Source organism: Dipodomys merriami, unplaced genomic scaffold (genome assembly GCF_024711535.1).
Source record: "Dipodomys merriami isolate MVZ:Mamm:240054 unplaced genomic scaffold, mDipMer1.0.p SCAF_123, whole genome shotgun sequence".
Taxonomy (NCBI): Eukaryota; Metazoa; Chordata; class Mammalia; order Rodentia; family Heteromyidae; genus Dipodomys; species Dipodomys merriami.
In genome coordinates this window covers 560,259-573,129 of record NW_027202527.1, presented here as the reverse complement: position 1 = coordinate 573,129, position 12,871 = coordinate 560,259, and the positions used below count along the sequence as shown (strand labels likewise).

At 37.4% G+C, this 12,871-nt stretch overlaps 1 protein-coding gene across 6 annotated transcripts in view; it reads right to left on the bottom strand.

Annotated features, from left to right (window-relative positions):
• LOC138823808 (lysine-specific demethylase 6A-like) overlaps positions 1 to 12,871 on the bottom strand; it is a 172,552-nt gene that overhangs the window by 101,627 nt on the left and 58,054 nt on the right. For all 6 annotated transcript variants that reach the window (XM_070017362.1, XM_070017368.1, XM_070017363.1 and 3 more), the window contains exons 5-6: positions 6,997 to 7,055; positions 1,648 to 1,768 (exon numbers count right to left, since the gene is read on the bottom strand). In XM_070017362.1, the coding sequence (XP_069873463.1) occupies positions 1,648 to 1,768; positions 6,997 to 7,055 (180 nt within the window). The remainder of the gene's footprint in view (positions 1 to 1,647; positions 1,769 to 6,996; positions 7,056 to 12,871) is intronic.

Genomic DNA, 12,871 nt, shown 5'->3' with positions numbered 1-12,871 from the left:
AAATATGGGGTGTATACAAAATGGACCTATATTTAACCATAAACAAGAATAAAATGCTATCATTTGCAGCAAAATGGATTAATTATGGAACATTTAATGAAATGAACTCGACACAAGAATACTAGTATCATACTTCCTTTCTCGCATATGTATAAGCCATAAAGAGTTAACCTGCAAGTAGAAAAGTGATTAGTGGAGACTAAGAAAGATGGAGGATACCATGGTTTCCCTTATTTGTAATATCTAGTATATGTATGAGTCAAGCGGAAAAGGTCAGATAATGTGATGTCAGGAAAATGAACCCTTAGATGTGTATTTTAATGTTTTTTTCTTTCATGCATGTGTTTCTAATGCATTTATAAGATTATCTCTTTGTTGCTTTGTATGTCCCTCCCCCACAGTATAACCTCTGCTTTCACTATATTTGATGTCAGTATAACTAGTGGAGGAGATGGGGAAAAACCAGTTCTATAAGGATACAGGTGGACCTGTTGCAACAATGAGAAGTACAAGTTGTCATGTCCAAAACGAGCTTTACAACGTCGGTGCAGTTGGGGGGGGGAAGGGGGGGAAGGAGAAAGATTGGGATTGGGGGGGAGGGGGGAGGCTGGGAAGGGATGTGAAGGGTAAACAAAGGAGGAGGCTGCAATGCTTGGTAAGAAATGTATGCATTATCCTGCCCACGTAATTGTAACTCCTCTGTACAGTATGTTCACAAATAAAATAAAATTAAATTAAAAAAAAAAGGAAAGATGGAGGATAGAGGTACAAGGTGCATGACTTTGTTCAACGTACAAATACCACATTGATCCATGCTGGTATATATAATGGGTTAATAATATTTATATAAAATAAAAAGCCTAAAAGATAAACGATGTTAATTTTGCTCTGACACATTTTCTGCAGCTAGAAGTCAATAGTTATCTAAAGAAACACATTCAAAATCTAACTGACAGACAAAGATTAGAACATCATCATGAATTTCTCTTCTCAATGCTGGCCGAAATTAATGTTGATGCTAAAATAAAATCAATAGTTGCACCATCTCCAGCTCACAAAACCTTTTAAAAAACAGGAGTAGGAGAGAATAGATTTAAGGGTGTGTGTGTGTGTGTGTGTGTGTGTGTGTGTGTGTGTGTGTGTGTGTGTGTGTGTGTGTGTGTGTGTGTGTGTGTGTGTGTGTGTGTGTGTGTGTGTGTGTGTGTGTGTGTGTGTGTGTGTGTGTTAAGGGTGTGTGTGTGTGTGTGTGTGTGTGTGTGTGTGTGTTCCTTACTCTTTACTGAGCTTTTTCCACCCATGGCTGGGACTGTCCCACTCAAAACACACCTCCACTTTTTGAGTTTTGTTGATTATTTGGAGAGCAGTGTCTCACAGCTCTGTCTGTAAGGCTGGTTTGACTATGATCCTCAGATCACAGAAGTTAGGTCTGTAGTACCTGAGTATAGCTAAGAATCTTAATGCTTTAAAAGTTAAGCATTTATTCTTCTGCCTGTCAATCAAACCTAGTCTTTTTAATCTATATCCTGAATTTTCCATTCTTGCAATAGCATTTAACAAAGACACACACACACAAACAAACACATACACATATTCATCAAATAATCGGGGGGGGGGGGGGAGAGAGGGGGGCTGGTCTCAATCACCTACCTTTAAACTAGATTCATAGTCTGTGTTTACTTTGAACATAAGCCCAAGCCGTAAATGAATTTCCTTGGCTCGACAAAAGCTGGGGTCAACATAAAGTACATCTTGAAATGCTTTAATTGCCCTGAGAAAAAGTAGACAAAAGAAACTTAAGTTTTTAAAGTATATATTTTACTTGATAGTATTAAAAAACTATTAAAAAACTATTCTGGCTGCTCAATTTTAATAGCAACACTATTTTCGTACATATTTTTTTTTTTTGGTTTTGGTTTTTGTCAGTCATGGGGCGTGAACTCTGGGCCTGGGCACCGTGCCTCAGCTCTTCAGCTCAAGGCTAGCACTCTACCACTTGAGCCACAGCGCCACTTCCAACTTTTTCTGCTTATGTGGTGCTGAGAAACCCAGGACTTCATGCATGTGAGGCAAGCACTCTACCACTGAGCCACCTTCCCAGCCCTTTAATACATATTTGAGTTGTTACAAGAAAGATGCTCAGAATTTTTTTCAATTTATTGTAGTATTTGGCAAAAAAGAGCATTCTAATAAAATTTTAAAGATAATTTCTGACTACAGAGAGCTATAAGAAAGTTCTGGCTGGGAGAGGGGGTGGTACTTCACACCTGTAATCCTTGCTATTCAAAAGGCTTAGATCTGAGGATCAAAATTCAAAGCCAACCTCAGCAGTAAAGTCCATGAGACTCTTGTCTCCAATTAACCAGAACCACCGTGGCTCAAAGTGGTAGAGTTCCAGCCTTGAGCAAAAAGAGCTCAGGGACAGTGCTCAGATCCTGCATTCAAACCCCACAACCAACAACAAAAAAACAAGGAAAGTCCTGTGCTCCCTTCTTCCCTTCTCCCCTTCCTCTCTTCCTTGCTTCCTTCCTTCCTCTCTCCCTCCCTCCTGGCCTGCCTGCCTGCCTGCCTTACAGAGTCCTGTGCTTTCCCTTGGCTTTTTCTGCTCCAGGATCACACTCCACCTCTTGAGCCATCTCTACTTGTTTTTGTTTTTGTTTTTCCCCTTGCTAATCAGAAATAAGAATGTCATAGATTTTTCTGCCCTGGCTAGCTTCCACCCACAATCTTCAGAGCTCAGTTTCCTGAAATGCTAGTAGGCCTGGGCCAGCCAGAAAGTTCTTGAAAAGCAATTTTAACTATGTGAAAATGGACCAAAAAAGGTATCCTTAACTATTCTTAAACTACAGAGCAATCTTAGATTTTATCTAATTGAGTTTTAGTTGTGCAAATTTTCATGTTCAGAAAACAAATTATAAACAAATACAAAAATGGCCAAGAAACAATTATTTAGTATAATTTAGTTTTTTGTAATTTATATACGTTAGAAAGTTTATAAACTTTTTATAAACATTAATTTTGCCTTGCATATTTAGTTTACAATCCACTGACAAATGATTCTAAGTAACAATGATATAGTAGAAGGATGATTTTTCTTTTTCTTTTTCTTTCTGTTTTTTGGGGGGGGTCCGGTCATGAGGCCTGAACTCTGGGCCTGGGCACTGTCCCTCAGCTCTTCAGCTCAAGGCTAGCGCTCTACCACTTGAGCCACAGCGCCACTTCTGGCTTTTTGCTTTTTGCTTATGTGGTGCTGAGGAATCAAACCCAGGGCCTCAGGCATGCAAGGCAAGCACTCTCCCACTGAGCCACCTTCCCAGCCCTGATTTTTATTTTTCTATAAAAGTTTCCTCTAGAGTATTTTAATTTGTAGTAAATAACAATGTTACTTCCACCAAAAAAAATAGACGCTTATTTTTGCATAGATTAAGCTTATTTTCATGTGGAACTACTTTGGGGACTTCTAATCCTTATTAATCCAATAATCTGTCATAATTGTTTTATCTTTATAAAATGTCTTGATTACAAATGAAGTAATAGAACCTATTTTCTTCTGGACATTTTTTTGAATCTTTTTTATTACTTCAATTATATGAATTACTACACTTCCTCCATAAAAAGAAAAAAGAATATTACTGGAAACAAAGCAAATCTGTTTTCCTGCATTACTTTATTTCCCCAAATATCTGAAAGAAAAAGATATAGAACCTTAATGTTACAAAATAAATACCAATATTCTAATCAGTAAAAAAATGTAGATCCCAATCACAACACCTAATAGTATAAAGCAATACTCTTTTTACCTTGATAGTTCTTATACTTACAAAAATCTGTGATTAGGCTGGGCTGTGTGAGCCTGTAATCCTAGATACTGAGAAGGATGAGCCAGACTGGGCAGGAAAGTCCAAGAAACTCAGATGTCCAATTAACCACCAGAAAACCAGAAGTGGAGCTGTTGCTCAAAGTTGTAGCGTGCTAGCCTTGAGCAAAAGAGCTCTGGAACAACACCTAAGCCCTGAGTTCAAGCTCCACAACCAATCCCAACAATAACAAAAAAGTGATTAAGCCAGGAGCTGGTGATTCATAACTGTCATCCTGGCTACTCAAAAGGCTTGAGATGTGAGGACTACAGTTGGCAGTCAGCCTGCCCAAGAAAGTTTGTAAGACTCTTATCTTGAATTAAATACTAAATAAAAGTTGGAAGTGGAGCTGTGGCTGAAGTAACAGAGCACTAACCTCAAGAAGCAAAGGTCAAGGGCTGAGTCAACGTCCAAAATAGCCACACACACATACACATAAAAATCTGTGATTAAGTATATTTTTATTACAACAATATGTATTTTAAAAGAAAATCACATGGAAAATACTTTTAAATCTTTTAGTGACATATCAAAAGGTACAACCATCTTTCACAACTCATAAAACCTAATCACGAATAACTGAATCTGAGCTGGCTCTTTTTTGTTATAATTTCTTTTTTTACCTTCAATTTTACTATGTAAAAATTCTCAAACTATACAATCTGTGACCAATCTTAGATTTTTATCTAATTAAGTTCAGAGCTGTTTTTCATTTTCAAAAAACAAAATAAAATACTGACTAAAAGTAGAACAAATAATGTAGTACAATTTATGTAATTTTAGGCCTATCATAAACTTTGTAACCTTTTGTGCTCTTCCCAATAATTTAAATGATTAGAGATCTCATGCCAGGCACTCTCACTATTCACAAGGTTGAAATCTAAGGATTAAGGTTCAGAGTTCCCAGGCACATAAATTCCTAAGGCTTTTATCTTCAGCTAACCAAAATCTAGAAATGGCTACATAACTCAAGGAATAGAGTGCCATTCAGGAATGAAAAAGCCAAGTGTGAGCTAGAGGCCCTGAATCTAAATTCTAGCACACACATACACACACTTATACATACACACACACACAGAGGCACATATCTTTAAAGTATTACATTAAAGCTGGGTGCCAGTGAATCATTCCTATAATCTAAGCTACTCAGGAGGATAAGAAAAGAGGATCATAATTCCAAGTCAGCTCAGACAAGGAAGTCCAAGAAACTCTTATCTCCAATAAACTACCAAAAAGCTGGAAGTGAGGCTGTGACTCAAAGTAGTAGAATGCTAGTCTTGACCCTAAAATTCTCCGATAATACCTCAGCTCTGAATTCAAGCCCCACAAAACAAAATATTTACTACGCTCATGACTCAATTTCACTAAATAAATCATTAAATAACAATAAGTAAAACTAACATCTATTTTTCTCCATCATCAAAATTAAGGGATTAAGGTAAGACCTCCTCTCTTTCAAAAAGTTAAAACTTGTGAATACGCTGAGTAGAATTTCAAGAAATTAACAGAAATTTCAAACTGGCCCCAATTATCATTGGTTTTAAATATGGTTGATGACAAGAAAGTAATAGGTTTCAATGTAAAATTACTTAAAGCAGCTGGATGCCAATGGCTCATACCTATACTGTAGCTATTCAGAAAACTGAGATAAGAAGATCCTGGTTGTGACTAGGAAAAGTATACCAAAAACCTGCAAGTGAAGCTGTGACTAAAGTGGCAGCAAAAAAGTCTAAGGGACAGGAACCAGCACATAGACTCTCAGTTTCAGCAACCAGAACACACAGACACACAGACACACAGACAGACAGACAGATACACACACACACACACACCATGCACATACACTCTCTCACACATAATACTTAAAGCAATGAAAAAAATTATAAGGATCTATAATTTATATGTTCTCTCACAAATAATTTGGTACTTCCAGGTTAAGCAGTCACAAGTAGAGGAGGAAAAAAATTAGTAGCCAAAGGTACACAAGTTTAAGATAAATATTTACGTTTGGATAGTCATATTAAATGCTTATTAATTCCTATTTTAAAACTATGCTATAAATATTAGGATAAATCAGGTGCTGAAACCTGATTTATTAGCTACTTAGGAGGCTGAGATCTTAGGATACAGGTTCAAAGTAAACCTGGGCAGAAAAGTCCATGAGATGCTTATCTTAACTAACCAGAAAAAACACTGGAAGTGGAGATGACTCAAGTGGTAGAGCACTAGTCTAGAACAAAAAGTCAAGAGGTGGAGGACCCCAAGCAGTGAAATTTAATTAACTAACTAGCTAATTAATTAATAATCTGGATAACCTAAATCTTGGCCATATGCATCCCTGTCCATCTTCCTTTATAATTATAAAACATTCAAATGAGAGCAGGAAATAGTCAAAATTTTTCCATTCCTTTCAACATTTTGTATACTATGATCATACCTGATTCTCAATCTTGAATGGTAACTAAGGGAAGTTTGTAATTGGTTCACTAGTTACATGCTATTTGTAGAAAGAGTAAACTATGTTACAAATTATTGTCTGCTATGGTTAAGACATGATTGGTCCCTGCAAAGGCTAACATACAAAGACTTGATTACCAACTAATCAACTTGGGGGAAGTCATGGGGTCATTATTCCAAGTAATAGTGTTAATAGATGATTGCCTAAAATTTCTAAAACCATGAGCAAAAATTATATTTTTCCTATTTTAGTTTCTCTCTAGTGTTTATCACAGCAACAAAAACTAATACATAGCCAGGCACTAATCAAGAGACTAAGATTTTAGGATTGAGGTTCAAAGCCAGCTCAGGCAGGGAAAATCATGAGACTCATCTCCAATTAACTACCAGAAAGCTGGAAGTGAAGTTGTGGTAAAGCACTAGCTCTGAGCGAAAAATTCAGGACCAGAACCTGGGCCCTGAATTCAAATCCTACAACTACCACCACCCCCAATAGCAAAAACAGAAACATAACACATATACTGGCCAAAATTACAAGTATATACAGATGAAGGGAAAGGATAATTAAGCTTTTTATAGAAGCCCAGAAAGGTTAAAATGAAACTACTGAAAACATATTTAATGAACATTAATATTTTGTGTTTATTAAACACAACTTACTAGAAAAATATAAAATAAGACTTACCAATGAAATGCATTGTAGTAGAAGTACACCAAACCAAGACCATATAAAAAGGCAGCATTCTGTAAGGGAAAGAAACTTTTAACAAAAGTTCTTATATCTATAACATGCATTAGCTATAAAATACAAGACATTATATATATTCTTAATATTTTACAATGAGTATAATTTGAAGGAAGAATGAATCAACAGCTAACAGAGAAGCCTAAAAACCTAGAGAAATATTCTGACTTCTTTTTCATTAGACTGAAGAAAAAAATAATAATTAAAAATTAAAAAAACAAGCAAGTGTATCTACAGAAGAATACTCCAAAGATAATATAAAAGAAACATTCAGGAAAAAAGTAATTTTTTTTCAGTTTGTAGTCTTTCTGTAGTTCTTTTAAAACTGTAAATTGTAATCAAATTTGTGCTCAATGTTATTTTTTAAAAAAAGAATTGCAGAACATTACAATATATTTTAAAATTAAATGCAAAACTCAACTCCCAAAAGTTATTTGGATATGAAAAATTCAGTTAAACCTTTATTTTTAAAATACTAAATAGTTGCTCAAAATTACTAAATTACTGTTTTTTTATTGCCTCAGCATCCATTTTAAATACAAGTTGAACTTTCTCATACCAGAAGAACTTGACTACCACTAACAGTTTCTAGTTTTCTATCTTCTAGTTCTTCAGTCAATCTGCCTTAAATATCCTCCAATAATCACTGCCTTGAAATTTTTACATACAATCTACTTGATCTGTTGAACTGTCTAACACAGAAACTGGAAAGAAACTTTAGTAACTTGTTCAGACCAAAAACACAAAAGCATTGGTCAGTATAAACAAGTTTACAGTGAAAAAGACATCTAGTCAAGAGTTGAATACATGGGCATTATTACTATGCTATCTGCCAGAGTAAAGAAATATTCCACAAGAATTACCACAAAAATCATCACAACTTCCTTTCTTGGACTAATCCTTATCCAAATAGCTAATATCCATAGCCTCTAATCAGAGAGACACGTAAAGATCAACTTAGAGGAAAATATCAAGATTCCAAGCAAGAACAAGTCATTCGTAGCTATTATTTACACTAGGAACTGATGGCTCAACCCTGTAAAAACTACCTACTCAAGTAGCTGAAATCTGATATTCTAGATGCAAAGCCAACCTGGGCTCTGAGTTCAAACAGCAGTATTGGTATAATGAGTGAGTAAATGAATGAATCAATATTCTATCATAAATATTATATTATAAAATAATATTCTATTCTTTTATATTATAAAAACTACATTCTATGCCATGTATCACTGACTCAGACTCCCAGTTACTTAGAAGGCTAAGAAATGAGAATTGCAATTCATAGCTAATGTGGGCAGAAAAACACAACTCCATTTCTTAATTAACAACAGAAAAGCTGCACTGGAGGTAAAGCTCAAATGGTAGAGCACCAGCCATGAGAAAAAGGTAAGAGTGAAAATTTCTGTTTTCAAGCCCTGATAACAGCACAAACAAATATATATACATACATATACACATACATACAAACACATGATTTTAAGCTTTTATAATTTTTTTGTTTTGTTTTTGTGATCTTGGCCTTGATAAGACAGGTACTCTACCATGCAAGCTATTCCCTTTCACTGGTTTTTGCCCAGACTGACCTGGGAACTGCAATCCTCTCAATCTGTGACTCTAAATTAGCTAGAATTATTGATGCAAACTGTATTTGTTCAACTGATTCACTGAAAAGGTATCAAGACAAGAATAATAAATAATGCTGGAACAAAAATATCCACATGGCAAAGAATAAAGTCTGGTTCAACCGCACAACATAAACCAAAGTTAACTCAAAAATCCATGACATGAGAGCTGGGCACCGATGGTTCACACCTGTAATCCTAGCTACTCAGAAGGCTGAGATCCTCAGATCTCGGTTCAAAGCAAGCCTAGGCTGGAAAGTCTGTGAGACTCTTATCTCTAATAAACCACCAGAAAACCGTAACTGGCGCTGTGGCTCATCTCATAGTAGAACACTTTCCTTGAGTTGAAGAGCTGAGGGACAGCACCCAAGCCCAGAGTTCAAGCCCCAGAATGGACAAAAATAAACAAAATTTTTAAATGATATCAAGAATAAAGACAAAATGGCAAATTCTTTCACTTTCACCCTGTGAGTGTAAGTTCCAGAATACAATGTTGAGCAGAGTTCCACAAAGAAGTATTGCTTGCAGATGTTTGGTAGAGGTGGCTGTTCCAAGTGTCTGTCAGGTAATACCTGGCAGAGATGGGTTACACAAGCTAGACACAGCCTTTGGAGGAATGAGGCAGATTGTTGGCTACTTTGGTTGTTCTTTTTTTTTTTTTTTTTTGTCCGTTGTGGGGCTTTAACTCTGGGCCTGGGGCTGTCCCTCACTTTTCAGCTCAAGGAAAGTGCTCTACCACTTGAGGCACAGTGTCACTTCTGGTTTTCTGAGTAATTTATTAGAGATAAGAGTCTCACAGATTTTCCTGCTGGAGCTGGCTTTGAACCATGATCCTCAGATCTCAGCCTCCTGAGTAACTAGGATTACAGGCCTGAGCCACCAGCACCTAGCACTTTGGTTGTCCTTAAAAGAAATGAGTCTCAAAAAACCCATCAGAAACTCCATTAAAAGAGCTGGAGGTCAATGCCCATGGTTCACACCTATAATCTAAGCTACTTAGGAAGCCAATGAGGGTCAGGGTTCCAAGCCAGCTTAACAGTTAATGCTCTTTATCACCAATTAATCACCAAAAAGCCATTAGAGGAGCTATGCATAGCTCAAGTGATACAGTGAAAGTTTTGGGTAAAAAAGCTCAGGGGCAAGCCGGGCGCCGGTGGCTCACGCCTGTAATCCTAGCTACTCAGGAGGCTGAGATCTGAGAATCGCGGTTCAAAGCCAGCCCAGGCAGGAAAGACCGTGAGACTCTTATCTCCAATAAACCACCAGAAAACCGGAAGTGGTGCTGTAGCTCAAGTGGTAGAGCACTCGCCTTGAGCTGAAGAGCTGAGGGACAGCGCCCAGGCCCAGAGTTCAAGCCCCACGACCGACAAAAAAAAAAAAAAAAAAAAAGCTCAGGGGCAGTGCCTAGGCCTAGAACCTGTTTTCAAGCACTAGAACCAACACAAAAACACACAAAACAGCTGGGAGGATGAATCTTGGAGCCTAGGTTGAGACTTGAAGCTGTTAGGGGCCCTGCCTTTGCAACAAAGGGCTAGCCTGAACAAATCTTTGGGCCTGACCTTGCTATTAGAACTTCCTCTAGGCTCTGTGTTTGACTTCTAGCTGAGGCTTTTTCATGACAAAGACATACAGACGTGCTCACGCCTGTAATCCTAGCTACTCAGGAGGCTGAGATCTGAAGATCGCGGTTCAAAGCCAGCCCGGGCAGGAGAGACCGTGAGACTCCTATCTCCAATAAACCACCAGAAAACCAAAAGTGGTGCTGTAGGTCAAGTGGTAGAGCGCTCGCCTTGAGCTGAAGAGCTGAGGGAAAGCACCCAGGCCCAGAGTTCAAGCCCCACCACTGACCCAAAAAAAAAAAAAAAAAAAAGACATACAGACGTATAAAGACACAGAGGCAATTTAAAGTTAATTTTAAATATATATATATATATATATATTGCACTTGTTAATTACATTTTTGTTACATACATCCTTTTTCTGAGCACTTTCAGACATCCTGTGAGACACTCCTTGAATTTTAGTCAAATCCTGTTAATTAAGCTTCATCCTTTTATAGATTGTGAACCTGAGTGGGGCCTGATGGGTTGGAGACAAAAAGGGAACAAGCAGCCTGTCTACTCAGAAGATTTTTGGCTGATGTCACATCCTGCAGAAGCAAACTTTGCCTAACCAAGTTTTAAAAAGAAATCTAGATCTAGATCTATAGATACAGATCTATAGTTATAGATATAGATATACTATAAATCTATAGTATATCTATATATATAGATATACTATAGATCTACAGATAGATAGATAATATGTTGTCTTTATTGCTGTTTAGTTTTGTTGTTGGTTTTGTTTGTTTTTACTTACCAGAACTTGGAGTTAAACTCAGAATTTGGCTTGCTTGTTTCTGGCTCATACCTTACCTCTTGATCCATGTTTCCAGGCTGGCATATTGCTGATTAATTGGAGATAGAATCTTAAACTTTACTATCAGTCAAGTTTTTAACTACTAATCCTGCTGAATAGCTAGGATTGAAGATAGGAGAAGACAGGATTGAAGATGGCTTATTTAGATTTTTTTGTCTATATACTTTTTTATTATCTGATATAGGTAATTTTGTACAATTCATCATGACTAAAGTAATAGAAATATGGCAAAAAAAATTTCCCCATCCTTACTAAAAGAGGGTCATCAAAGGTAAAATCAGAAAATAAACATAATTCAACATAGCCAAAACACTAAATACTAAATAAAAGAATATTATAAGTTGCAAAGGAGAAGCAATAAGCTACTTTAATAGCAACCATTGAAATAACAGGTTCCTTAAGACAAACAAGAAAGGCATGAAAAAATAATCAAAGCCCTGAAGATAATAATTATCAAACTAAGCTAGAATACCCAAAAAATCTATTCTTCATGATTGAAGGAAAAGTAAAACTTACATATAAAATGAGAGCTAAAAACTTAAAACAACAAAATAGAGCATTGCATGCAATGCTTAAAGGCCTCTGATGCAGAAAAGAGAAAAATAAAAACAGGTCTGCTTTCAAGTCAAAGTTTCATATACTGAAGACCAGCTTTTTGGTACAAATCTATTGATAATCCACTTTTAACAAGTTTTGCCCAATTGTGAGAAACAGAGGTAATAGCATGGCCTCAAGGGTTCAAATGGACTAGCACTTCTTGGCCCAGGAGTGGAGGAAATAAAAAATCAGTAGCTTTTTCTATATACCAATAATGAACAGGCCAAGAAAGAAATCAGAAGAGCTGGGAACTGTGGCTCATGCCAATAATTCCTAGCAACTTAGGAGATCTGAAAATGGCAGTTCAAAGCCAGCCTGGGCAAGAAAATCTTTGAGACTCTTATCTCCAGTAAACTACTCAGAAAAAGCCACAGTGGCCGGGCGCTGGTGGCTCACGCCTGTAATCCTAGCTACTCAGGAGGCTGAGATATGAAGATCGCGGTTCAAAGCCAGCCCGGGCAGGAGAGACCGTGAGACTCCTATCTCCAATAAACCACCAGAAAACCGGAAGTGGCACTGTAGCTCAAGTGGTAGAGCGCTCGCCTTGAGCGGAAGAGCTGAGGGACAGCGCCCAAGCCCAGAGTTCAACCCCCACCACCGACCAAAAAAAAAAAAAAAAAGCCACAGTGGCACTGTGCTTCAAATGGGAGAATGCTACCTTGAATACAAAGAGGCTCATGAACCCAGGCCCTGAGTTCAAGCCCCAGGAACTAGGCAGGAGGTTCAGGGACGGGAAGAGGGCCTGCCTCCAGGAATGGGTTGCAATGGACCAGGAAAAATACCAATAAAAAAAAATCTCTGTCATTTTAATGAAAAATGTCAAGACTCCTATAATGACAACGATACAACTTTCAAGACATTAAGGCCACCAGAACATCTTACATAGTCAAAAATTAGAAGAATATTGTAAAAATGGCCATGCTAATTAAAGCAGTCTACAGATTCAGAGAAATAGCCATCAAAATCCCAAAGCCAGGCTGGAAATGTGGCTTAATGGTAGAATGCTTGCCTAGTATACATGAAGACCTGGGTTCAATTCATCAGTACTACATAAATAGAAAAAGCCGGAAGTGGTGCTGTGGCACAAGTGGTACAGTGCTAGCCTTGGGCAAAAGAAGCTCAGGGACATTGCCCAGACCCTGAGTTCAAGGAACTGCCCCCCCTCCCAAAAAAAA